The 27,680-nt window shown below is 42.4% G+C and overlaps 2 protein-coding genes across 3 annotated transcripts in view; both read left to right on the forward strand.

Annotated features, from left to right (window-relative positions):
* Window positions 1-147: 147 nt before the first annotated feature.
* Window positions 148-7,754, forward strand: HMGN1 (high mobility group nucleosome binding domain 1). Its single transcript, XM_069785092.1, has 6 exons — window positions 148-372; window positions 818-850; window positions 975-1,004; window positions 1,117-1,167; window positions 4,203-4,334; window positions 6,861-7,754. Exons 1-6 carry the CDS (start codon window positions 358-360, stop codon window positions 6,906-6,908), a joined length of 309 nt encoding a protein of 102 aa, XP_069641193.1. The 5' UTR covers window positions 148-357; the 3' UTR covers window positions 6,909-7,754.
* A 5,416-nt stretch (window positions 7,755-13,170) lies between these two features.
* BRWD1 (bromodomain and WD repeat domain containing 1) overlaps window positions 13,171-27,680 on the forward strand; it is a 65,945-nt gene continuing 51,435 nt past the window's right edge. For both annotated transcript variants that reach the window (XM_069785093.1, XM_069785094.1), the window contains exons 1-12: window positions 13,171-13,295; window positions 13,466-13,524; window positions 13,734-13,763; window positions 13,949-14,008; window positions 17,191-17,341; window positions 18,626-18,724; window positions 19,286-19,446; window positions 19,842-20,063; window positions 22,000-22,100; window positions 23,634-23,704; window positions 24,888-24,988; window positions 26,855-26,895. In XM_069785093.1, coding sequence (XP_069641194.1) covers window positions 13,235-13,295; window positions 13,466-13,524; window positions 13,734-13,763; window positions 13,949-14,008; window positions 17,191-17,341; window positions 18,626-18,724; window positions 19,286-19,446; window positions 19,842-20,063; window positions 22,000-22,100; window positions 23,634-23,704; window positions 24,888-24,988; window positions 26,855-26,895 — 1,157 coding nt within the window. In that variant the 5' untranslated portion in view covers window positions 13,171-13,234. The remainder of the gene's footprint in view (window positions 13,296-13,465; window positions 13,525-13,733; window positions 13,764-13,948; window positions 14,009-17,190; window positions 17,342-18,625; window positions 18,725-19,285; window positions 19,447-19,841; window positions 20,064-21,999; window positions 22,101-23,633; window positions 23,705-24,887; window positions 24,989-26,854; window positions 26,896-27,680) is intronic.

Consider the following 27,680-nt stretch of genomic DNA (forward strand, 5'->3'; position numbering starts at 1 on the left):
GCGGGGCGGGGCCGCTGGCGGCAGCCGGCCACGCCCCGCTGAGGCGCCTCGGCCAGGGTGGTGGGGGGGGGCGGTGCCGGCGACCGCCGGAGAGCGGGGAGCGTCCCCCCGCCGTCGCCCCCTCCCACCTTCCCCCGCCTCCCCCCCCCCTCCAATCCGGCTGGATCCTGTTGCGGTGCCGCTGGCGCTGCTGGGATGGATCGGGGAGGGGGGGGGGGCGGTTTCCCTGCGCAGCGAGGCTGGCTCGCAGGCAGCCGCAGCGGCTCGCCGTGAGGCACCCAGCGCGCGCAGCAGCCGGGCGGGAGCCGCCGCAGCTCCGGGGGTCGCGGCCGGGAGCCGCCGCCGCGCAGCCTCGCTATGCCGAAGAGAAAGGTGGAGCGGGCGAGAGCGAGCGGGGGCCGCCGACGGGGAACAGGGCTGCCCGGAGCGGCCCCCCGCGCTCCCGCCGCAGGGGCGGGCGCGGTGGGGGGCGGGGGGGCGATCTGACCGCGCGGGGACGGGTGCTGGGCGGGAAGCGGCCGCTCCGCGGGCAGCGGCCGCCGGCGCTGTGGTGAGCGGGGGCCGGCGCCTTCCCCGTGCCGGCCGGCTCGGCGTAGCCCCTGGCGGGGGCCCCGCGGTGTCTGGAAGGTTCGGCGGGGGGCTCGCCGGGCGCCTCGCCTCTCCGGGACTCGAAATCCGAAAGCGGCGGCGGGCGGCGAGAAGGGGCGGGCGGGGGGACGGGCGAGCGGCGGCGTCACGTGCCCGCCCCGCCGCCGCCGTCGTCGTCGTCTCCGCTGAGGCGCCTGCGCCGCCTGACCCGCGCTGTTTGTGTCGGCAGGTGACGGTGGCGGACGGGGAGGCCCCCGAGGAGGTAGGTGCCCGGGGCGGGGCGGGGCGGGGCGGGGGGGCGGCCAGGCGGGGCCCGCCGCCGGCCCGCCCGCCCGCCTGCTTGCTCGCTCACTCACGGCGTTTCTCTCTCTTTTCCCTGCCTGCAGCCGAAGAGGCGATCGGCGCGGCTGTCCGCTGTGAGTACGGGAGCGAGAAGGGGGGCTGGGGGGGGGAGGGTGCGTGTCTTCCCGGACCGAAAAGGGGATTACCGAGGGCTGAATCTCTCCCTTGCTTGTTCTTCCCTCTCAGAAACCTGCTCCTGCCAAAGCGGAGCCGAAACCCAAGAAGTTAGCGGCAAAGGTGAGAGTCCGCGGGAGGAGGAAGGGGGTCGAGTGCGCCGTGCCCGTGCCCGGTGTGCTCCCGTCCCGTGTCGTCGGTGCGCGAGCGGTCTCGCTCCTCCTCGCGTGTTCCCCGTGGGAACGCTCACCCAGCTGCCGTATCCTGTTCAGGTGCTCCTGCCGGTACCTGCAGGTGCTTTCCGCCGCTTTGAGTAGGTCCTTGTGAAGCGCTCGGAGCATTGCCTAGAAAGGTGGGCACCGATTCACAGGTGCTGGACGGCGGTTTGGTACTAAGCGGAACTGCTTGGATGTTGAAGCAACCGTACCTAGCATTGTGTTTCATTGCTGTAACAAAAGGGGGTAAAATACACTCACAATTTAAAGCAGTGTGTTAGGACGGGAAAAAAGTATTTGAATTTCTTAGGTAGCCACCGAAAATGATCTGAGTTTCCACACATGTAGTCTAGCTTTCAGGTCTTTGTGTGCATGTGTAAGTCAGTGTGGTTTGGTATGACCCTTCAAATTTTCAGTGTAGCCTTCACAATGCTAGTAACTGAGGTGTAAAATTCTTTGTTTCTTGGGAGAAATAAGAGGCTGTGTATCTGTTGGCTTGTTGGTATACGTATTTTCAAGTGTTCCTTTATGATTATAAGATTTTTCTCTTTAATGTATGGATTAAAAGCATTTCAAATACACTAACATCGAACTCTGCGTTGCAGACTTATTGATGTTTTCATTTTATAAATCCTACTGAGCAGTTTCTTATCAGTAATGCACCTTCATTCCAATGGTTTGAATATCAGTGCATTACTATCCTCAAAGCTGAAGACCTAAAGAAGTTGGGGAAGCTTTCCAATTTCACTTCAGTTCTGATTCTCTTTTTGACCAGTGTTTTTGTGTGGTGCATCTACTTCTTAATGCTGCTAGTTGATGCTGACTGATACGCATGATACTGACTTGCTGCCTATAACTACTTTACTTCCAGAAAGAAACATTTCCACAGGTCACAGCTGGGAACATATTGATGTAAACCAAGTACATCGCAAACAATTGTCATCTTAGAATATTCAGTAGAATGCCTTGCACGAGGCCCCCGTGGAATGCTGCTGTAATGCGAATATGTAAACAATCTTTTTTTTTTTTTTTTAATTACCATTGGCAATTCAAATAAATCTAAAACTTGTTTTACATTTGATCCTCTTTGTTCTAAAACTCATGCTGTCACTAAAATCTTGTGACATTTGGAAACTTTCTCATTGTTAATGTAAAAATCTCATTTGTTTGCATTTTACTTCTCCAGCTTCAGTGCGTTCTCTCTCATTTTAGCTATTTCTGGACTTTGTTTAAATGGGTTGCAGAAATACTTCACTGTTACATACCAGTCAAATGTTAGATTTTTTAATTTTTTTAAAAAATTATTATCTTTTTCTGTATTTGATACATTAAAAGATGCTTCTCTGCATCAACTTTGTAACTCAAACTTTCATGACAGTATTTTTTCTGGTTGGGAGAAATTTGCTCATTATGGAGTTACTTGGTGGGTTTTTTTTAAATAAATATTGATGAAGAAAAACATATTTTGACAGTCAAAACACAGAAGTCTACATGTTGTGAAATTGTCTGTTACCTGAATTTGTAATACTGAGTTTAGCCTTTATAACTTTTTAAAAAGAGTTTTCTTCCATTAGCATGTTTCAGCTGTTTTCTCCATGCTCTTGAGGATTTAAAATTTTTTTTTCTAAGAATAGGAGCAAAGAATTTCTAAAGTCTTCTGACATTGACAATTTAGTTATGTGACATAAGATGCTTCAGCATTAGATTTTTCTACCTTGCATCTCTTGTGTATGTAATGTAACTTATGGCATGTTTGTATCCAGTGGTGTAAAACACTTAGCACTTTTGCTCAATAGTTGCAATTGGCTGACAAAACCATATTTTCATGAAGATGGTATTTTACATGAGCATTCATGTAAAATAGGAAATGTATTCAGGTAGCTATTAAAAAGTTGCATGTGTGACGTAAGGAAGTTGCATGGTTTTGGTAAGGAAGAATGCTTGGAGTGAAGATAGTATGGAACACTTCTGACCAAATGGTTTCTAATAGTAATCTGAGATACACATTTCTACAGTACTTAAAATATGCAAAAATGATAACTTTATTTCTTGGAGTGAATTTTAGGTCAGAGACAACAAATCAGGACATAATTTGAAGAACATACTTATGAAATGCGTGCAACATTTTTAATGAGATTAGACACATTTTAGGGTGGATCAGTGTAGCGATCTTCCGCTTAGAGGTATAAGTGCATTATGTTCTCTTGCCACTTACGTTGTACCTACCCAGAAAAAGTGTTACAGTTTGTCATTTATTGAAAATTTTTGTTAGTATTATTACGTTTGACAGATGGTGTCAAAACCAGTGCATTTATGTAATTGTGAATTGATAGAAATATTTTGTAAGTAAGGGGATTAGCCGGAGGACAGGCAAGCTTTGTAGCATCTGATTGCAGTAAGGAGCATCTGGGAGGTTGTATTACATATTTATATGAAAGTAACCCTTGAACAAATACCTTTTCCCTACCCATTTAACAACAGTCATGTAGGTACAGAGGATGTGACTGAGGTACTAACAGAGGAGCACTGAAAATGATACTCGGTTACGTTGCTGAAATTCCCACCTGTCAATGTAAGAGGAAAGATAGCGTTTGAAGTGTTTTGTATTTTTTAGAAAGCGGAAGGACTGCATTGCTATTTTTTTAATGCACCGCGAGGTTAAATCATATATTACAAATTGCTCTGTCTAGCCACTAGAGTCTAGTTATCTTCTCATCCCAGTTTGATTCTGTCATTTTACTGACTATCTGAAACTGTGATTGTTTTGTCTATATATAGTTTGGAAAACTTTTTGGCAGTTGAACTATGTATGAGCTCATTGGTTGTTGGTAGCAGCTTTTACTGTTTAGCAAGTCCATCTTGGTTTTGTGTGGTTTTTATTATTTTCGAGGTTTACCTAGTAGGTCATAGGAACTTACTTACTGGAAATTTATTTCACTGTAGGATAAATCTGAGGACAAGAAAGCTCCATCAAAGGGGAAAAAAGGGCCTAAAGGAAAACAGACAGAAGAGACAAACCAAGAACAGACAAAGGACAACTTGCCTGCAGAAAATGGGGAAGCTAAAAGTGAGGAGGTAAAGTTGTCTGTATTCTTCGGTGCAAAGCACCTGGATAACTTACTGTACTGGTTTATCCAAACATCTAGCAGAAACATATGCAGTTCTTACAATAGAATCTATTTCTGCTAAAAGAAAGATGTAGGATATTGAAATATTAGTACACATACCTGGAAAATTATAGTTGCCCCAAAAAGAGTTGCAGTAATGTGATAACAGTCCCTGAAATTAAGGAAAAAGGTGAGAATTTTACCAAAGTTCCTTCAGAGAGGGGCTGTTTTCCCTGTGGGTAGGTCCTGGCAAAATAATACATACCAGGTGTACAGAGGGGATGTTGCTCTGGGGGGAGCGGTGGGGTGGGGTGGGTGGGTATCTGTCTTTGGTGGGTTTGGTTTGGGTTTTAGTCTGCCTTTGCTGTTGCTGGAAGAGAGGTTCCTTCTTTTTGACATTTTTGACAAATGCAATATTCATTCTCTTGGGACTGGAAACAGTTTTCACTGAAAATCCAAAGTTGAGGTAACATTCATAGGAGTCACAGATGCAGACACTGCTCATAGAAGGGACACAGATACAGACACTGCTGGTGCAGGGATGGAAGAGAAAGTGCAAGAACTACTTGTTGTGGCTGAAGAAATGAATGTGCCAAATCAGCCCTGGCTGTAATATTGTGCTAAAATGGCTGCGTTGCTGAAGTTTTTGGAGTCCCGATCGTCTAACTTAAAACATCCTCCACACCGTATTCTTTTTCTGGAATGTGGACATAATTTAGTTTCAAATTTAGGACAAGATCTGTAGGGAGAAGCAGTGCCTCTTACTAGGGCAGCTGTTAACAACTGGACAAAACACAAGTTTTCATGTGGCAACAGGCCTAGAATTAGTGTCAGGTTTCTGCAATATTGAACGCCTCACTCATTTTAATTAGTTCAGTGAAGTTTGCTGATCAGATAGTCAGATGATTTTTTTAATTTAAATCTGTGATTCATGCTTACTGTCTGGTTGTTGCATTGAGAAGTAATTTTTTAAGATAGAAAAAACATCTCTCTGAATTGTATCACACTGATCTATCAGTGTGCAGATAGATCCTCAAGTAGAGGAAAAGAGTATTTGGTTTTTAGGTAGACGATGGCTTTTGGTGGGTGAGGAAGGTACAGGATGGTACTTGAGTGCACAAGACAACTTTACGGTAGCAGTTTTTCATTTGCAAGCTTACAGTGTGATGTTTGTGAAAAAGTTGTGCTATAACTAGGAATTCTTTAGTTACCTTTCTGTGTAGCTCTGGCTCTGTATTACTAGCGCACAATTTGGTCTTTTAATTTGTGTGTGTAGTATTTCAGCAATACCATTGAAAGTTAAATTTGGCAATATTTCTCAACTGGCGTCTGTTTAGTACACTAGTGCAGAGATGATGTAAATTTACAATGGATGGGGACTTCTGCGGCACATCTTCATGCTGGTCTCATGTTGATCACACCAGCTAAAATTGCAGGTTTAATATAATACGTACATCTAGAAGAGGCAGGGGTATAGTCTGTCCTGTTGGACGTTACTGTTTTCAATCAGAACAATAGTGTCAGCGATGCTATTGTTAATCCATGAAAGGCCAGCGATGACTTCTGGTGACACTCACAGAGTGAATGTCTGTCACGCCTGTGAATGGAAATGGCTTCCGTACTTCATCCTTCAAAAGCTTCCCCCAGGTGGCAGTAAAGACTGAACTGGTTCCTCTTTGGGTACTAATGTGGGTAAACAATCTATTCTGCTGGTGGTGCTGCAAAGCTTTGGAATAATTAAGTATAATTTTTATGTTAATACGTATGTTACATTCCTTTTTTTAACCTACATTGCAAATGCAGCGAGTTTTCCGATCTAAATGGAGTTGTAATTTTAATCAATTAAGTTTGTATGAACTTGTTCTGAAGTTGAGGTATAGCATATAGAGACTTGACTTGAAAACAGTATAGCTCTGCTGCTACCGTTCAGTTTCACTTTAATGTATTTTTACAAAATTATGTTTAATGCAGTACTGTGTTTCTAAGTCTTAGTTACTTTAAAACATGGTAAGATTTGAGAATATGTTAACAGTGCTGCACTGAAATTTAAATGCATGAAGTGTATCTGTCGTGTCTTTTCTAAACGCCCTATATGCAGGGGTTTTAGCTTAGTAGGTTAAAAAGCTTCCTTCTCCTGTCATAAAGGCAGTAATTATTGAAATGGGCTTTGTTCTTTAAAAAAAAAAAGAATAGAAATCCTTTGCAGTGCGTATTGAGTAGTAACAATAGCAACATTCTGAAATTCATACATGATGCATCTGAGGAGATAGAAGCCTTTTCAAGACAGCTTGTTTTTAGTAGGTCATTATCCAAGAGAAATAAGTGGATCATGACACCAGTTTATTAAGACTGTAAAGCACGGTATGTAGAAACAAGTCATGGTTGTTCTGTATGTCAAGTTAGCTAACTTGTGCGTTAAAAATACTACAAACTAAGAGGCTGAGTCACTTAGAAACTTTCTGCATTGAAGTGTTCTGGTTTTCTTTCTTTTCAGACCCCAGCATCTGATGCAGCAGTAGAGAAAGAAGCTAAGTCCGAGTAACATCTGGTACCAAGTCTTTAATTGGTGGTCCTTATACCTTTCTTCTTGTACAATTCAGAGGAATATTTTTATCAACTATTTTGTAAATGCAAGTTTTTTAGTAGTTCTAGAAAACACATTTTTAAAAAGGAGAGAATCCCAACTCAACCCATTTTTTTACATATTTAGATAAGTGTAAATGCTTTTTTTAAGTGGTAAAATCATGTACTGGTTGTCTGTTTTCTATGAAACCAGAAATTAATGGCATATTACGTTAAGGAGAGGACTTTGAAGCCTTGATTAGGCTTCATGTTCCACAGACTGCGAGGGACAGTTTTTCTATCCTATTAAATGAAGCATAACACAGATCAGACTTTGGAATTCATAATGATATGTTGAGAATGTCTTAACATTTTAGTTATTTATCTTTATCTATGGTTGTACCATCAGTAGAATTGTTTATCTAATAAAACTGCTCCCTAGTGTTGGATTTCTTGCTGAGTGATGTATATCTGTGACAAAGTTATTTTTGGTAGTTGCAGCTTTATTTTTTCCAACAACTTTGTAGCTGTGATGCAAAAGCTTGGAAACTTTTGTTCTATCTTTAAATACTGACTAAGTAAAAGTTTCTGCTTGGCAGACATAACTTGTTATGTCAGTATTTGAGATATTGGAACTTCATATCCAGTTTTAAAGGACAGCTTGTCTACAAAGATCAAATGGAAAATATTTGAAATAGTCTTAGAAAAAAACCCAGAATTATAGTTTTTAGATTTAAAAAACTATGTGACTAAAAACAATTGTAAAATTGTTCATAGTGTCTGTGATCACCAAGCAAAAGCCAAATAAATCTTGATTATGAAAGGATGTTTCTGTAGCTCCTGCATTGACTATGACAGCGCACAACCTTAGTGGTGTAGCTTTTGATTCTTAACCATGTTCTTAATATTGTTAAAAATGTACTTTTCAAGAGATAGGTGGTAATGCAGGGAGTGAGTAGCCAGCAGAAAACTGTAGTTGCAGTCTTAATCTGGACTTGCAGTTTGAAAGCTGATAGCCTAGTGCTGCTTCTGTTGCCTTAAAAAAGTCAGTAAGCATGAGAAGTTTTCATGTTTGGCATCTAAGAATTTGCATATGCACTCCTGTGTGAAGAACTGCTTTAAGGAAGGTGCACAAAGCAATCCTCTTGAATGTTAACTGATCAGATGGTGTTGCTGTTGTGTTGGAACCATATTGGAATTTCCCCAAATCCTGCCTTAAAATCAGTAACGCTTCAGATATCTGGGGAAAAATGAACCTGGGCTGTGAACCTCCCCTGGTAGCTGAGTTTATGTAATGGAACCCATAGAGGATGAGCTGTGGAACAGCCTGGCCAGGAGCAGGGAGGGAAGCACAAGAAAATTTCCCATTGGGTGCTGATGAGCTGTTAGGTGAGCTTAATGTGCTGTGAGCAAGTGTACCCGCTACTTAAGGTTGCAGGTTGACAGAGCATCATTTCAAGTAAAACATACATGTGTGGAGAGCTAATTCATTACATCGGGTTTGTGTGGCAGGATTTTGGTAGCAGAGGGGCTACGGGGGTGGCTTCTGTGAGAAGCTGCTAGAAGCTTCCCCGATGTCCGACAGAGTCAATGCCAGCCGGCTCCAAGACAGACCCACCAAGGCCGAGCCCATCAGCAACAGTGATAGTGCCTCTGTGATAACATATTTAAGAAGGGAAAAAAAAGTTGCTGCGGAACACAAACTGCAGCTGGAGGAGAGAGGAGTGAGAACATGTGAGAGAAACAGCCCTGCAGACCCCCAGGTCAGTGAAGAAGGAGGGGGAGGAGATGCTCCAGGCGTTGGAGCAGAGATTCCCCTGCAGCCCTTGGTGAAGACCATGGTGAGGCAGGCTGTCCCCCTGCAGGCCAGGGAGTTCCACAGTGGGGCAGATCTCCACTTGCAGCCCGGGGAGGACCCCACACCAGAGCAGGGGAATGCCCAAAGGAGGCTGTGACCCCGTGGGAAGCCTGCGCTGGAGCAGGGTCCCGACAGGACCTGTGGCCCCATGGAGAGAGGAGCCCACGCTGGAGCAGGTTTTCTGGCAGGACTTGTGACCCTGCAGGGGACCCACACTGGAGCAGTCTGTGCCTGAAGGACTGCAGCCTGTGGGAGGGACGCACGCTGGAGCAGTTCGTGAAGAACTGCAGCCCATGGGAAGGACCCACGTTGGAGAAGTTTGTGGAGAACTGTCCCCTGTGGGAGGAACCCCACACTGGAGCAGGGGAAGAGTGTGAAGAGGAAGAAGCAGCAGAGACAACGTGTGATCAACTGACGACAATCCCCATTCCCTGTCCCCCCTCCACCACTTGCGGGGAGGAGGTAGAGAATTCAGGAGTGAAGTTGAGCCCAGGAAGAAGGGAGGGGTGGGGGGAAGGTGTTTTTAAGATTTGGTTTTATTTCTCATTACCCTACTCTGTTTTGATTGGCAATAAATTAAATTAATTTCCCTGAGTCGAGACTGTTTTGCCCGTGACAGTAATTGCTGGGTGATCTCCCTGCCCTTACCTCGACCCACGAGCCTTTTGTTATATTTTCTCTCCCCTGTCCAGCTGACGAGGGGAGTGATTGAGCGGCTTTGGCGGGCTCCTGGCATCCAGCCAGGGTCAACCCACCACACTGATGTAGTATAAAACTGTCCCAATTCTTCCTTGCTGTATTTGAGAAAAACAAATCAATCTTGCTGAAGATTGAACAGCCTTTCATCAGAAGGGGGAATATTAAGTATATATTACTTAACCTTAAAATAAAACATTGCATCTAGTACAGCATTACTTCAGTTCTCCCACAGAGTGGAGGGTTGTTTTGGGTTTTTTTTCCCCCATTTCACATTATTTTGCTGAATCGCAGCAGGTAGTAGCATGGTTTTATCATACTGGTCTATTTGATGCCAGTCGGACAACTGTCAGCCTTGTCTTGGGAGGAGTCAAGATCGAAAAGTAACGTTCCTTCTTTGATTCTTTTTATTTCCCCTTGACCGAGAACTTGTTTATGCTCTGAAGTAACACCTGCAAGCACAGTATCTGCTTCCTGTACATTTTCAGTGCCTTTTTCAAATTGTCATACAGTTATTTCTAAAAAACAATTTAGTTTCACCTCTAACTTTTCTTAAACAATGCTTTCATTTGAGAAAGCATTTTAGCATTTTTACCTCTTCAATATTTAAGCAGTGTTTAGCTTTTCTTCAGCTTATATATAGGATGTCCTCCGACACTGGACCATGATACCCTTCTGGTCCATTTCTACCAGAGCTGTGTTCCTAGCAGAGCGCACCTGGCTTTGGCAGTGGCTTTGGCTTCAAGTTCTTGGGTACTCCAAAACTAAATTTATGCCACTTTTTCTAGCGCCCCTACCTTCCCCCCCAAGCTCCCTTCCAGTTACCTGACTTGTTGGTTTAATTTAGTAGTAGCATGACGTAGCTACATGACATTCTTTTACTTTCTGTTTTGTAGCAAGTCAAAAACACCAGTTAAATGACTAATAAATGAAATAACCTCTCTTACATCCTCCTACTGAATGCCTGCTTCTCATGTGTTTTGAGTCTCTGACGCTGAGATCCTCTTGACTTTCATCATCTTCTAACATCTATTATCCAATAATTTATTGTAACTGCTCCCTGATACTTACTCTTGGGGACAAAAAGGTATTTCTGACTTTATTATGGACGTGAAAGGACTTGGCAGGGGTAAATCAGGTGACAGCTGCTGTCTTGCAGGATAGAGGAATTTTCATGCTGGAAGAAGGAAAGGACAGAGGTAGTTGCATCGGGAGCACAGGAGCTCTAGACCTGTTTTGAGCAGCACAGCCCACTTGATGCGGTAAAGAGTGACAGAGGCTTTCCTAATTACATAAAGTATGCTTAGTAAATACGTAGGTGAATCAACTATGGATTTTGATTGATTCTGCAGTAGACAGATACTGTTGCCTTTCTCCACCTAGCATGAATGCCAGCATGTAACCACCGTGACACCACCAGTTTGGCTACTGGGAAAATGAGGAATTGTATATGTTGGCACTAGATGTCAATTCTGCCAGTGGAGAATTGGAGTGAAAGGCATTTAAATTCATGTGACAAGAATTTCCATGGGCATGCTTCAGAAAAAGCATTCTTTCCTGTACGATACCAGATACATTTGCTCTGTGCAACGAAGGCATGGAGCGACAGCTAACGCAGGTTTGCATACAGCACTATGGAATACATACATAACGGAGAACCATCCATTTCAAAATACAACAAGAAGAGAACAAAACTTGTTTCTTTGGAGTTACTCAATCGTACTTGTATGCTGCTACTAGTTTTTCTAGTCAAGAGGGTGCTGTTTCATACATGTTCACGCTGCACTGTTCTGGAAGTCGTTTTCTAGCGTCAGCTAGATCACAGCTCTTTAAAACATGAATGCAGCCAGGACACTGAAGCGCATCCAAGTTTAGCTAATGAAGACTGATTTGTTTAGCCATGAAATCTAAAGGAATGCAGGTGTCCTTTAAGAATGATGTGGCTGCTTCCAGCAATACAGGAAGCAGAAAATCATGGATCTCATTCAAAGAGAGATTTTCAATGGACAGGATAGCTTTTTTTTTTTCCTTGTACCTGAACTGCGATGCAGGAGCACTGCCCAGGCAGGGGGTGGTGAAGAGCAGGAAGCAGAGGCAGCAGTCGGCCTTGCAGGATGCGCCTGGGGAAACTGCCTGCTGCTGGGCCTGTGCCTCAGGTGCACAAAAGCTCTTTGTCAAAAGCCGAAAGCACATCTGAGGTAGCGAGATCAATAAAACACACACGTACTTCTACAGGGATATGTAAAAATACTTGACTTCAGAGGTTCTAAAGACTCGTAACAAGCCACCACAGGTGGGGAACAGAAAAGGAAAGGAACAGCTCAGATTTAAAATACAGCATGAGTATAGCCATTGCTACATCTACATCAGAATTCCTGCTGGGCAGAGGTGAGAAACAACTGTAAGAAGGGGGAAAAAAAAATAATCCCCCCGACCAGGCTCCCAAAGCCGGGCTGGGGTGGCTGTGGCACGGCACCCCTTTGCAGAGCGACAGCGTGGGGGCAAAGCTGCCGGTCTTGGGAAGGTGACGCCCGTGAAGTGACGCCTTCCTGCGGGGGGTGTGTGTGGGGAAATACCACCCCCCGAACCGAGCCTCGGGGCAGCCTGGGTGCCCCCGAGCATCACCCCGCGGAGCCTGGGCGGCGCAGGAGGCGACCGATCGGTCCGAGGAGCCGGCAGAGCCGCCTCCAGCGGCCAACGGGAGCCAGAAGACGATCGATCCCGTGCAAAGCCTCCCTGTGTGGTGATGCGGCGGTCCCAAACGCACTCCTGCTGCTGCCCGAGCCCCGCCAGCGCGGAGCCGCACCGCCGCACCCGGCCGGCGGCCCAGGGCCGGCCAGGCAACGTGCCGGGCGACCGCCTTCCAGGCGAAGGTCTGGGCCCCGCATCGCCCCGGGGAACCGCCGAACCGGAGCCGGCTCCCGGCGCCTTGCCGCGGGCCGCAGCTGGACCCCGCCGGTCGACCCCCGGCCGGGCTGGAGGGCCGGGTCGGGTCCGCTTCCCCGGCGCGACCGGCGGCAGCTGCGGGCCTCGCGCCCGCCCGCCGACGGGCCCGCGCGCTCCCCCCCCCGCCCCCTGCAACGGCAAACGCGCGCTCCCGAGCGCGCCCCGTGACGCCTCCCTCCACCTCACGGAGCGGCCCCGCCCACCGGCGCGCCGTCACCGACCGGCTTCCTCGCGCAATCCTTCCGCGCCTGGGCCTCTCGTTCCCGCACCGGCCGCCTTCCCCCTCCTCCTCCTCCTCCTCCTCCTCTCCCCGCCGGCCTGTCCCGCCGCCCTCCCCGCACGTTTTCGGCGGCCGCAGGCGCGCCCCCTCCCCCGCGCCCGTCCCCGGGCGCTGCCGTGCCGGGGACTACTTTTTCCCCCCGCCCTCCCCCGGGCGTGCCCGGCGCAGGTGGCGGCGGCGGCGCCGTGGCCGGTCGCGCGGCGGCGATGGCGGCGGCGCCGCCGAGGCTGCGCTAGCGCCAGCGCAGGGGGGAGGGGAGCCGGAGCGCGAGCGCGGCGTCCGGCGGGGGGCGGGGGCGGCTCGCTCCCGCGCGCGGAGGAGAGGGGAGGGGGGGAGCGGTTGGCGGTGGGGGAGGGGCGGCGCTGACAGGGCTATGCCGAGCCGGGCCCTGCCCGCGCCAGGCGCAGCCTGAGCCCTAATCCCTGCCCGGGCAGCAACGGCCGCCGCCGCCGCCAGCAGCGATTGTGCCGAGCGAGCGGGCGAGCGGGCGGGCGAGCGAGCGGCAAGCCGCCGGGCCGGGGCCGCCATGGCCGAGCCCCCGGCCTCTTCCAACTCCGGCGGCGTGTCCCTGCCGCTCATTGAATCAGGTAAAACCGCCGGGGCGCGGGCGGCCGCGGGCCAGGGCGAGAGCCGCTGCCGGTGCCGCCGCCGCTCCCTGCCGCCATCTTCCTGCCCGTGATGATGAATTACAGTCACCCCGGGGGCTCCCCCCCCCCGCCCCGGCCTCATCCCCCGTCTCTCCCCGTGTCTCTTGCAGAGCTCTACTTCCTCATAGCCCGGTTCCTGACCACCGGGCCCTGCAGGAGAGCGCTGAAGGTGAGTAGAGGGGCTCCGCACACTCACCTGGGCGCACAGGCTCAGACCCCTCGGCCGTGGCTGCCGCAAGGAGGATTGAAGGGGAGGTGTGAACAGCCGGTCCCTCCGGTCCCCCTCCCCGAGCCCTTTCGCGGCAGCGGCCGCTTGAGAAGCCGGAGGCTTGCTCATCCCTAACTCGTTTTTTTTTTTTTTTTCCCTTTTCTCTGCAGGTGCTGGTGCAGGAGCTGGAGCAGCACCAGGTCTGTGTGGGCTCTGATGAAATCATCTCTCTTGATGTAGTCAAAAGTTTCCTTTACTTTACAAGTCATTCAGGTTTCTTCCACTCTACTGTCTCAACTTTTTCCCCTCGACACACATTGTTTTGGATGTGATCTATCCCTCCTTCCCCTTTAACCGCTCACTTTTTTTTTTTCCCTCCGTTTAGTTGCTTCCTAAAAGGTTGGATTGGCAAGGAAATGAGCATTATAGAAGTTATGAAGAATTGGTGAGACTTTTTTTTTTTTCCTCCATAAAAAAAACTTTCATTTAGGATGATAACTTTGATGTTAGACCCTTTACCTTTAAAAGTAGGCCCAAAGCTTTACCTTCCAGTTTCATTCCGTCTCTGTTAAGACATTGGAGTTATTTTGGAAAGGGCCTTTAATTTCTTTACATTAGACTAACAAAAACACAAGTGGTGTTTTAAATTGAGGATATTGTTTACATAGCAGAGGTGGAGCTTGGCGTTGTGCATTGGTACATGCCACTGCCTACATACAGGGAAGAACCAATCTGAAGCAAGGTTTCATTTCAGAGTTTCGTGAGCAAGTTTGTTAAGCACGTTTTGATTTGACGATATTTATTTTCTGGTTGGCTTCCTTCATCAGTCCCCTTCAACAGATTAGGAAATGAAATCGCTGTTCAGAAATCAAGGGTTGGCAGTTCTGGTGCCTACGAGTGTGCTCTTTATCTCTGGCTACTCACTGGTCATAGCTTTGTTTCCAAATATTAGAAAGATAGGAGTGATCTCTCAACAGCATGTACTTATGCCTTCTATGGCAGATGTTGTTTGCTCTAAATGTGTTAACTTCTGTTTCAGAATGGAAAGCTCCCTTTCTCTTGGTGTCTTATTTTACTGCTTCTTAAATGGCAAAGTGTACTTGGCAATTGAATCTTGTGAAATGATGGCCTGGTGGTGCCTGCCCAGGGTGGTTTTATCCTGCTTTATTGTAGCTGATCTTGTTTTCTTTAATCAGATGTTTATTCTCACTTCCCCCCCCCCGCCCCAAAGATTCAGGCATTCCAGGTTAATTGACTGATTTCTCCCTTACTGGTCAGTTTGTGTATTGTTATAGTTAAATCTCCTTGTCCCTCTTGTGTATTTGCATAGAGAAGGAATGAAATCTTGTTTAAAACATTTTCTTAATTATTTAAGTGCTGCTTAAAATGATAAATGGGATTCCATTTCTTCTACTTGTCAGTGTGGTCAGGTGAGCAAATGAGGTTTTAAATTAATGCTTTAAGTCACTAAAAAGCCTAGTCTTGCTAAACAGGAATACTTTCAAGCTCTGACTTGAATTTAGCAAATGTCGACGTTTAAAAAGGATTGTTTGGGGTTTTTTTTGTTGGTTGGTTGGTTTCTTTTTTTTCTGACCCCAGTTCTTATGGCAAAAAGTGGTGGTGTTGGGAGATGTCATCTGTGGATTCTTCTGACTTCAGGGTTTTTTTAACTGTGTTTATTATGCATATAAGGTTGTCAGATTAATTCTTTAATATGTGCTACTTCTGCCTCTTTTTCCTACACAATTTAAAAGAAATCTCTACAGAGGATAATAGTATTTCAGAATATACAGATTAATCTTTTGAAGGTTTTAGATTCTGCTTCTGAGGGACTTTGGGAACCTCTTGTTGTCCCACTGGTCTCACTTTGAATTTGCAGAGACCACAGACAAACGCAATCATGTGGTGCAATTATTTCTTCTCCTCTTTGTTCGTGATGGAATTGGAGCAAGACTTTAAAATAACTGCTCCTTCCAAAATGTGAGTAAAACTACTTAAAAAGGAAAGAACTGCAAGGTTTCGTATGCATGCTTCTATCGGGGATTGCATTTGGAATCAGGAATATACTTGCTGATGATGGCATGCAAACAGAATGGTTTATAATGCTTGATGTAACGTATGCTGAGCTTTCTGTCCTGAATGTTGTGGCTGGTACTGCTCTATACCAATTCAAGAGGCAAAATTTATAAAGAAATGATGAAAAAGTACATTTTTGCAATCTTTGGACTACCAAATATATTTCTCATAATCAACCTTAGGCATCTGATGAGCCAATTTGCTTGGATGTTATTTGGCTGCGTGGTAATGTTAACTATTTGACTGATATTACTGCCCCCCCCCCAGGAATACAACCTATGCCCTCCCAAGCTTTATACATTACTTGGATTTTTATTATTAAAACAAGTATTAAGTTGTGGCTTAAATCATATGTTCTCAATACTCAGTATGCATTCGGGCAACTTTTGTTGAACAGATCTTACATGACAGCATGTGGTATTTTTATTCCCACTGTTCTGATGACGAGATCAGCCTTGTCAGGACTTCACTCGTGTACGTTCAGTCGGTAGGCTAAGGGAATAGCATCATAAGCGTGAGCTGGTTCTGCCTGCGTTCTGAGCTACGTGGGCAAGAGGCCACATACCTGTGTTGGTGTGGCCCTCTGCCTCTCCTGGGTGTATTGGCTGGGAATAGTCTGGCTGCTGAAGTAGCAGTGTGGCTTCTGGGTCTAACTGGTTTTACGTGGCCAGATCAGAGAGTGGAGAAGGCATGGGGCTCTTTGTGCCTGCTGATTCAGACTTCCCCAATAGTTGAAATTTGTGATTCTTATGGTCTGGTTTACTTGAGTCTGTGTAAACTCTACTTTGCATCTTTAACTTCTACATTATTGTGATTGACTTTTATAGTTAGATAAGGATTTTTTTCACTGAACTGCCAGAAGGAAGAGAGGGAAAAAAATAATCAAAAACCACACACATCTGTTCTTGACTGAGACATCTGAATGTGTGTGTGGGTGTATTTTTTTAGACTGTTAGGTGTAGATAGTATGGGATCCTTCGTGAATGGACAGATGACTGTTTCGATCCTTTTGGTTTAGGGAAGAAGGGCAGTCTTATGCTGTGTAGTACTGGTTCTTCAAAGAAACTATTTCCAGAGAGATTATACTCAAACCTACTAGTTTGCAGTTTACTGAGTAAGTGCTGTGCAACTGAAGTACTAGTTGCATAAATTTTTGTGCTTGATTACAAAAAAATTCTCCCTGATCTTGAGTTATGAAGGTTTGAATTTTATTTATTTTTAAGAAAAATAATTGGGTGAATTGGGCAAAGACACTCATTGTAGGGTGCCACACAAACGGGTGCCACACGTGTAAATATTGCAGGCTTTCAGTAGTAAAATACCGATGTGCAGTAAGTAGTTTTACTGCAGTCATTTTTACTACAGCTCTCCCGTTCTTGGAGAGTACTCACTGAATTTATGAGATCAGAGCTTAACAGAACTGATTTTGTTTTTTAAGTTGAACTTAAAAAATATTTAAACAATGTTTAATATACCTGTGGATACTGATGCTTTTAGATTCATCTGTTCTGGATGTACCATATATATTTTTAAACCTTAAATTTCTGTCAGGTGCTGTCCAACAAACATGTGGCTCCAGACCATTTGTTACAAATTTGCAAGCGTATTGGCCCTATACTGGATAAGGAGATACCACCCAGCATTTCGAGAGTGAATTCCTTACTTGGTGCAGGGAGACAGTCATTGTTACGTACAGCAAAAGGTATGGTTTGTTCATTATTTGAAATGGCTATGATACATTTTCATAAGTGTATGGTGAAGACTTTTGGAATACTTAAAAGTGGCGAGCTTTCACCAAAATTGGCCCCCGCTTCTTCTGTACTGTGTTTAATGAGCCAAAACACTAGCAATCTGTGTATTAATGGTATAAATGTATATTGGTTGTTGTGAAGCGAAGGTTTTAAGTTGCATCACAAGAATTATTGTTACTCTGAGTGCTGAGGCTGCTGAACATGGCCAGTTTTCGGTGTTAATGCAATATAATGAATCATCAGGACACAGGTGCTACTTCTCTAACATCTCCTGACACTCCCAGTAGTATATTCGCCCGTGTTGGTTTTGAATGCGATAGCTGTTGTACTCTGTTCAGTGCAAATGTGAGACAGTGACACCAGTTTTCTCAAAGTTTTCTTGGTTAATGCAAATGGCATCAAAATTAGTACTTGTGAATTCTCTACGTATGCAGGAAGAAAGTCCTCACCCGTACCTTAAAGGCAATGGTTGGCAATTCATAATAAGCACATAGTTTATTTGATACAGTAGTTTTTAGCTTTAGACTTATCTCTTTGAATGTTTCTGGGAGGGGGGTGTTTATGTGTTTGTGTGAAGTTCTGTTGGGTAGCTAGATGCTATGAAGTGGGACTGGTTTATGGGATACTGTTGTGTTTTCAGTTATCTGTCCTAACTGCTTTAAAGGATGCGCACTGAATGACAGTGACTGTTCTGTCCTCAAAATCAGGATTGCAATTACTTCAGCATGAGTGTGTCATAACTGCCTATGTGGGATTTTTTTTTAAGAATTGCAGAATTGTCAGGCTGGAAGGGACCTCTTGAGATCATCTAGTTAAATAATTTCATACTAATAAATATTCAATAAATATTTATAATTTATGAATAAGTATTCATGAAAATGTTAAAAATCTTAAATCTTTTACACTGACAACTAGTAGGAAAATTCAGTTGAAAAGTTACTTTTGTGTTATATGAACTGCAGGGGCATCACCATTTAGGAGTAATTTCAAAGCTTGGTGGTTGGTTGTGTTGCGTTTTTTTCCTCCTTCTGTTACTATATTAAATGGATTTTTCTCTCCTCTGATGCTACACTGTTCATGAAAAGTTTTGGGGCATTTGGTGTTTCTAGTTTTTTAGTTTCAATTCGGTGTTTGAGACCACCTATAGGTACGTTCTTTACCATGTTTTGGAACTGCAGTTCTCTTGGCATTTTTAATACGTACTTATGATGAACTTCAACCAATTGGTTTTAAAGATTGCAGGAGCACTGTTTGGAAGGGTTCTGCATTTGCTGCTCTTCATAGAGGAAGACCTCCTGAAATTCCTGTGAACTATGGCACACCACCAAATCTTGGTAAGCTCTTTTCAACACTCATCCCTGCTGCTGTGAGCGTATGATGTGTATCTTGATTCTGGCCTTGCTACAATGCTGATAATTGCACCTCAGAACTGGATCTGGAGGCTTATGTGAAGAAATTCATATGACTTCACTGGAGTTAGGTATTGGGTACAAAGGTCTGCCTGCAGTGTGAGTGAGACAATAGCCTCTAGATGACATCTTTTTCTTTTATAAAGCCACTGTATTAATTAGATAAACCTACAGAAAATATAAATCATTCTCCTTTGGATAGAAGGACTCTTGTATGATTTAAGGTATAGAAAGCCATGGGAAGATAAAGATAACATTTAGCACTTCTTATTTAGAGACTGAAGTTCTGATTAGAGCAAGTTTAATATACTGTCTTGGTTTTATACATAGGAAAAAATAGCAAATACAAAAAAGGTGACTTTATGCAATCTGAAAGTCGCTTCTGTTAAGTCCTTAAGTAGTATATTAATGGAAGTTAAATCCTGGTTTAGAATAAACACGTTTTAAACATCAATATGTTCATTCTTTGATTTCTTTGTGTTCTAGTGGAAGTACATCGAGCAAAACAATTAACTGGATATGCAAAGTTCAGTACTTCATTTCCGGGAAGTATGTATCAGCATATCAAGATGCACAGACGGATTCTTGGCCATCTTTCTTCTGTATATTGTGTTGCATTCGATAGGACTGGACATAGAATATTTACTGTGAGTTGATGAAATGGATCTGAATCTGAATATAGTCCTAGATGGATGCAAGGAAAAGAACTTTGAAATGCATGTTATGCTAAAACTTCTGGAGGTGGTATCAGTAGTGTTAAAATGTAGCTGATTAGCTCCATCGCTGTGCTTAAGTAAAACAATTTGATGTAACTAAAGGTTGGAAGCATGTAAGAAATTGTCGTACTTGATATCTGGTCAGGTGTTGACATAGATGTAGGAGCTTTATTTCTTTCAGCCCAAGTAGTATACGTAGTTTTAAATTGAAGTGTAATTTACCAAGCTGTGGAAAAACATAGTTAGGTTCTTTAAAGGAAACCTAGAACTCTTATTCTGAATGTCTTTGAAAATCCTTGCTGAGTGTAATAAATATTTCTTTCTAGGGCTCAGATGACTGTTTGGTAAAGATCTGGTCAACTCATAACGGCAGGTTATTTGCCACGTTACGAGGACATTCAGCGGAGATTTCCGATATGGCTGTCAATTATGAAAACACTATGATTGCAGCTGGAAGCTGTGATAAAATGATCAGAGTGTGGTGTCTGAGAACTTGCGCACCAGTTGCAGTCCTCCATGGACATACAGGGTCAATTACCTCATTACAGGTATGGGGTTTTTTAAGTGTTTCTACATATTGAAGCACAAATAATGTAGATGGATTGTAAGAAACAGCCAGTCCATGAAACTCAGAGATAAGTTTCACTTGACAGCATGGTATGGAAAGTTTGAAGGTATTTGAATCAAATAGAAAACAAGAAGTAATTTGGGCAAAAAAAAAAAGATGCTCTTTCACCTAATTTGAAAAGTTAAGAGTCTGCTTTAGTAGTAGGATTTAGATTGTTGGGACACCCTAAGATTAGCTAGCTATCATATTGGTAAGAAATAACCAGTTTCCTTGGTTTCTTATTGAAGTTGAGAAACATAGTTACCTGAATGCTCTACACCTTTAGAGCCTTCTATCTTTGTGTTAAAACTTCTTGAAAAGGAAGATTAATACCTCATTTTCAGTTTGTGGTGAAAAGTACTTTGTGGTTGCTGTTACTAGGTTACTTGCGAAGTGTACATCTTACTGTTTCATGTCCAAGTGCAAGGAACTGATGTTCCGCTTGCCATGAAGGCTGGCACGTGAACAGCAAATAACTTTCACTGTGCCTATCACTGTGGTTTTCACATGACTGAAATTATGTGTGACTGCCTGTGGGAATATTAAAATCTGAACATTTAAACACCAATGTCAAAAACTAGTCAAAACCACAGGAGAAACCTGCTATTAAAAAAAAAAAAAAAAAGGGGGGGGGGGAAATAAAGTTCCTTACCTCCCTGAAATTCCTGAATATTTAACTGAAGATAATGACAGGAATCCTTCTTCACTTAAAAAAGATCGCTACTTGTAATATTTGAGCTGTTGGAACCAAAGAGAATTTCTGGGAAATATCGTGTCCTCCTATTGGTGATATGCTGGTTTATGTGGGTGAGTGTTCTGATCCAGTATGTGGATTCTTACAACTTCTGTGATGTGGTTATCTGTCTTAATCTCAAAAATATGAGTTACTTCAAAAGTGCAAAGATTTCAGTGTAATATGTTGTGTATTTAAATTTGAAGGCATTGTGATAACTTTGTGCTATTGGTAGTCCTTCGGATTCAGTCTTGTTTTGGCCTTTTTAATTGCTTATTTAACAGATAAACTAGTAGTTCATTATCCAGATTTGCTGTGTTTTCCAATGAGACAAACAGGCTTATGTTGAGGGGTGAAGAGTGGCTACCTGCCAGCTTGTGAAGTTCAGTACAAAAAAAAATTTTGCAGTTTTCTCAGAAGTGCTGCCTCTGAGAGTAATCTTCATATTTGCAGGATTTCTGTGGCATTCATTGCTCGTGATGTTTCTTTTATTGTAGTATGGTGGATTTTTTTTGTTTAAGCATTCTTAATACTATAATTGTAATACATACAATTTATATGGCTGTTTCCAACGGTGGTAGTAGTAATTAATGAACAATTTAATCAACTTGTGTAACTTGTGTTCTGTAATGTGTTCTGAAGGGTAGCTCTGTGCACAGCAGTAAATCCATATCTTAAAGAAGTATGTGTGAGGACTTCCTATAAATTCGTATGTGTTGCTGGGTTACATATACTCAGATTATCTGATAACTGATGCTCTGCTTAATTATAGAATTTAAAAAGTAAGCCTGTCTAGTGAAACATCCTTCCTTTTTTTTTTTACAGTCTGCTCTGCTCATTACTTCATTCATTGAAAAAAATTTTTTGTCAATGATTGTGGTTAGTTAAGACTTGAAAAACAAAGTAGTGAATAAATTTGTTTTATATAATGCAATAATTGAAACATAGACCACAAACTTATTTTAAAGTACAGGAGACATTATTTTGTAAACATTAAAAATGACAGTTATCGACAACTGCTTTACCAGTTTTAGTTGAAAAATCCAAAGTAAATCAAGGTTTTACATTAGCGTTCTTAGAAGTTCGTAAACAGTTTCTAAATATCTCTTTTTGTATGTGTCTGATTTTACTTTATTCTCTTTAGTTTAGTCCAATGGTGAAAGGCTCCATGCGATACATGGTCTCTACTGGTGCAGATGGAACTGTTTGCTTTTGGCAATGGGATACAGATTCCATGAAATTCAAGTATGTAAATGGGTTGCTGATTAACTCTATGCCATACTATGCTTGATTAAAATAAGTCGAGTACTTTTAAGTAGCTAAAAAGATTTGATTTTTTGTGATAATAAAAATGTTGTGGAAATAATCTATTACATAATTATTTTAAAGCACCATCACTAACTATATCCTTTACAAATATATGTTATTCAGTTGTCATGGGAGATTAGTTGGGAAATATATTAACTTCTTACTACACTAAAATTACAAATGTAGGACAACTAGAATTGCTGCAAATGTGAATATGGTGGAACAGTATAATAAAACTTTTTGTTTATGTTGAGTTTTCAACAGTCCTGTAGTTTTGGGGTGTCTCTTACAGAACTTGCATGCAGAGTATGTTCAGGATAGTTTTTAAATGTTCTATATGTGATTACTGTTTATTTAAACAAAAAAAAATTATTACTGGAAAGAAGAGATCTGAGATGAGCAGTCTGTATCTAGTATTGTGTCATATAATGGTAGTTGGTATAAAATGATCCATTTTACATTAGAGCAGCTATTCAAAAAAAACCCACACAGTACTTCAGAAAGTGGAAGATTATTTTGGTTTTTAGTTCACACTTGTGATTTTAAGGTAGCAGAATTGCAGCAAAAACTATCAAAGGCATAGTTTCATCTGAAGAATCTTAGGGCTGTAAGTTATAGAAGAGTGTTTAAACTGGATCATTAATTGTTCTTCTAAAACTAGTTTAGAAGACTGTATGAGATATAAACATCATTTAAAGTAGTTTAAGCATGGACTTAAATTGGTTTAAGCATTGGTAGGTCTCAGGAGCATTCTTGGGATTTGAGTCTCTGTACTGTGTATCAAACAAACATGAGAAATATACTGAAGGTCTCAACATTTCCTTTGATAAACAGAAAAGCAGTACAATAATGAGTAGAAACCTACAATGCTTGTAAGTGGCACAGTTTGCTGGATTTCTCCTTGGTGTAGTTCTTAGTAGCTACTTGCTGTGAGATTATCGCATGTCAGCTGGAAGAGTGTGTACATGACTTGCAGAACAGGAAACCAGTCTTTTAAATCACCGTGTGCAAAACTTCTATTTACTTATGTAAAATTTTATGATTTTGCACAGCATTCTGCAGTAATGGTATTTGGTGGGCCTTACTTCACGTACCATTGGTGGTTTGTAACGTGAGGGCAAGAGTTCAGTATTTTGTGAATATGTTTTGGAGGGGGTAAATTGTACTTAGTGAAGGATGAGAGAGAATAAATATTCTTTGGCATGTCATGTTATCCTTGCTAGGTAATAGCATCTTGCAGAAAAAGCCATAAGCTGTGTGGGCTTCAAATATCATTTGCATATGTGTGTAATTTTGAAGAGTAAACCTTATTGCTCATCCTCCTGCACAAGATTTACAGATGTTACTGTATGTATTTAAGAAGTACCTGTTATGTAGATGTTTGAAGAAACATACCTTCATGTTTTGAAATGTTGATAAAAGCCAAGTTTTGTGTGGCATGTCCTATTTCAAGCATCTTTTCTTTTTAAGCACTCGGCCAGTGAAATTCACAGAGAAACCTAGACCAGGGGTTCAGATGCTTTGTTCTTCATTCAGTGTAGGTAAGTCATGTACAGATTGAGTTTAGCATTGTGCTATCTCTTCTTTCCTTGTAAGTAGTTATTATAATACTCTGGTTGTAACAGCTTTAAAATATACAAAACCAGCAGCTGTGTAGTAAGTAATTGTATGTTAGCCTATGACATAATTAAATAATGTGACTTGCCTTAGCTAACAGTGAAAGGCAGTTGAACTAAGTGATACTGTTTTCCTTTTGTGATTGGTGATTTTACATAAGTAAAAGTCACCTGATGCTTCTTTAGTTTTTACCCATCTTTACTGGATTTTTATTTTTGTTTAATCCCTTAGTATAATGTCAGGGATTTGCAAAATCAGTTCTCTAAGATACCACAGTCAACAGCAGTGGAAGTGGTCACTGCCAGTAGTAGGAGGTCCTGATTCTGTTTCGGCTGTATGCAGGGATAGTCATAAAGATCCCTTCTTTCTTAAGAATCCACCAATGTATCTATAAATGTGCTTCACTCCTGGCTTGTAATCTTCTTTCATTCTAATCATGTGGGTGACTTGTGGGAAGGCTTACTGGTACCAGAGAGCATGAACATTAGAAGAAACTTGAGAATTTCAGAAATAAAATACAAATCAAAGTGTAGCTTGTTAATGTTGTCAGGATATAGCCCTCGATTGTGTTTGGGTTTGGGTTTTTTTGAGGCTTTGTTTGTTCGGGGTATTTTTGACAGCACTTACAGGTGCCCAGAGACAGATCTTACTATTGCTGCCACCACAGCTAAATACTGTTGTACTTATGCTGGTTTACTTATGCTTCTACCCAGTTTTGAAGCAATTCGCATGCCACAAATGAGACATACGCTACAGTGAAAGTGTCATCTAGATAATTCTGATGATGACTAGCCATATTGCCCATAGTTGAAGGCTTCTGTGCGCATTCAGTAGTGTTAGATGTTCCAGCATTCCCCTAGTTATATGTTTTAAAATCTTTGTAATACTGAGTAAGACTATTTATTTTCACTATGGCTGAGAGAGCTTGCTGGGAGAAGATGGTTATTTCCTTCCACATCTGTATGTCAGTGGAAGAGCATTAAAAATGATAGTCCTCAGGTGTGTTTTTGTGTTTGTTTTTTTTTATTTAAACAAGACATCTGAGAAATGTTGGTGATCTGTTTTAATTTCGTAATCTATTAACTTAATTATTGCTTGATTTTACAGGTGGTATGTTTTTAGCAACTGGCAGCACTGACCATGTCATCAGGATGTATTTTTTTGGCTCTGAAACACCTGAGAAAATAGCTGAATTGGAAAGTCATGCTGTAAGTAAGATTGTTAAATCTAATAATCAGTCACTTCAAGCAGTATTGAAGTTGCTAGTTAATGTTGTTAGCAGGTGTCATGGTTTAACCCCAGCCAGCAATTAAGCACCACACAGCCTCTCAGTCACTCCCCACTCAGTGAGATGGGGGAGAGAATCAGCAGAGTAAAAATGAGAAAACTTCTGAGTTGAGATAAAGACAGTTTAACAGGTAAACCAAAAGCCGTGCACGCAAGCAAAGCAAAGCAAGGAATTCATTCACTACTTCCCATTGGCAGGCAGGTGTTCAGCTATCTGCAGGAGAGCAGGGCTCCATCACATGTAACAGTTACTTGGGGAGACAAAACACCATCACTCTGAAAGTCACCCACCTTCCTTCTTCCTCTCCCAGCCTTATATGCTGAGTGTGACATCATAGGGTCTGGAATATCCCTTGGGTCAGTTGGGGTCAGCTGTCCCAGCTGTCCCCCCTCCCAACTTTTTGGGCCCCTCCCAGCCTGCTTGTTGGTGGGATGGTGTGAGGAGCAGAAAAGGCCTTGACTCTGTGTAAGCACTGCTCAGTGAAAGCATCCCTGTGTTATCAACACTGTTTTCAGCACAAATCCAAAACATAGTCCCGTGCTAGCTACTGTGAAGAAAATTAACTCTATCCCAGCCAAAACCAGCACAGTGGGTTTGTAGCAATGTTCTTTTATTGAATATTTTTAGAACTTAGGCAGAATTTCAGCCAGTCATCTCCATGTGACTTGACCATTTTAAAGGCTGGAATGTTTCAAGATGATATGTAGAATTTTATCTTTTCAAGTGGATGTCATAGATTTCTCTAATTTTAAAACATGTAGTTTGCTCAGTTGCTTCCCTCTGATGCAAGTGTGCCTAGCCACCCACATACTTTATGCTGTATACAGAAAGTAGATAGGCTGAGAATGTGGATTGTGTTACTCAAGTTATTTAGCATTTGACACCTTCTGTGTTAAATCTTTAAATGGGGTTTAGTTTCCAGAATTTTACTTCTGTTCATCTTGACCTTTATTCATGTCTTCAGTGGCTGTGCAAGCTACTTTATACTTCCTTAGTAATAAGCTTGCTGGTTTAGCATTGTTTCCCCATGTGCTTTATGTAACAGTGCTGTCTGTCTTTACTTGCTTTCTTGATATAACTGATGCCTGTTAGGAAAAGAACTTCATAGATAAAATACTCTCATTTTGATGCACAAAGAATCTGTAGTTTTGCTGTAGAGAATTTAGATTTAGTTGAACCCTCAAAGCTCTTTCAAGAGCAGCTCTTAAAATACTTATCTTCATTATGTTTTCTCTTAACATGTTTTCTCTAATACTGAATCTGACTTTAACCATTTATGTTATAGTGAAGGCTTGATCAATATGTATTTTGTATGTAGAGAGGACTTTCAGCTCTGAAGATAAACTGATCTGAGTGTGCTGTCTACTTTTCCTGTAGTTTTTATTGTGATAAAAATTAATAACTAATTGTATATTTCTTTAACGAATGTGTAAGTAGGAGTGGGAACAACAGATTCCTCTCGATTGTAGTTGGCTTAGGAAATTGGAAATATATATGCAAATATGAGTTAATTGGCTGCCAAGTTATTAATGGACAGTTATTTCATCTGTCAATCCTTCATATTTAATTGGGACTTTTTTTAAAAAATGTGGTTTTTAAATGCATTAATGGTTAGTGAATTCTGGTAAGTATTTGTTGGACTTGGTTCACCTTGCGGTTAAAACTGTTGGAAATTATACAATATGCAGTTTTTTCATCATTTCAGTTTTTACTAAGCTCAGATTTGTCAAAACCATATTTCCTGTTTAAAAATATAATTTCTAATAAACTGTACTTTTTCTTACAGGACAAAGTTGACAGCATTCAGTTTTCTAACAGTGGTGATAGGTATGTTGAAAGATGCTCAAATGTGAAAAAACAATACATTATTTTGGAATTAAGAATGTATTATGGTTCTCACCTGGAGGTTTCCAGTAAGAAAACTAATCCAGGAGAGCATAGTTAAGTTTCAGCTGTCTCAGCTTTCAATTAATCTTTGTTAGACAATGTCTTTAGACTAGCTGGGTTTTTATTTACCTGGAGGAAATGTTACCACTTTTAACATACCCTATGTATTCATGGCTTCATAAGTGTCCTCTTCCCCATCCTTTCCTTTCGGTTTCAGGAATTATTGGATTAAAATAGGAAATGGGAAAATGCAATGCAAAGGGTCTAAAATAAGTTTTAATAATTTTCTTTTTTTTCTAGCCTACTATTATTTTTGTAAGGAAATGGAGTTAACAGACTCTGACAGCTGATTGGGGGGTGGGTGGGTGTTGTGTAAATTCCATTTGTAAAACTTCACCCATGCTTCCAGTACAGAATGGAGTCAAAATTGATGCCTGATTGGCCTGTCACTAATGAAGATGTGGATTTCAGCCTTCAGGGTAGACTTTATATCTGCAGCCATAAGTTGCAGCTTTATTTTTATTGTTTTTTTTCTCTTCTTGAAAGTCAGATAACTGTAACCAAGAATGGTAATAATCTACATTCAGTTTGGAAGTTGTACTTGCCTTCCTTTTAAATGTGTTTTTCTGCAATTATATTTGTCTTTGGGGCCATCATGTTGCACTGGTCTGTCCATGTTGCCTGCATGGATTATTTTTCAAGGCAGTACTAAAAAAAAAAAAACC

The sequence above is a fragment of the Haliaeetus albicilla genome, chromosome 6 (genome assembly GCF_947461875.1).
Source record: "Haliaeetus albicilla chromosome 6, bHalAlb1.1, whole genome shotgun sequence".
NCBI classification, from domain to species: Eukaryota; Metazoa; Chordata; class Aves; order Accipitriformes; family Accipitridae; genus Haliaeetus; species Haliaeetus albicilla.

Coding starts and splice junctions, on each gene's coding strand:
- HMGN1 (XM_069785092.1), top strand. Junction 1,005..1,116: donor GATCGGCGCGGCTGTCCGCT/GTGAGTACGGGA, acceptor CTTCCCTCTCAG/AAACCTGCTCCTGCCAAAGC. Junction 1,168..4,202: donor CCAAGAAGTTAGCGGCAAAG/GTGAGAGTCCGC, acceptor ATTTCACTGTAG/GATAAATCTGAGGACAAGAA.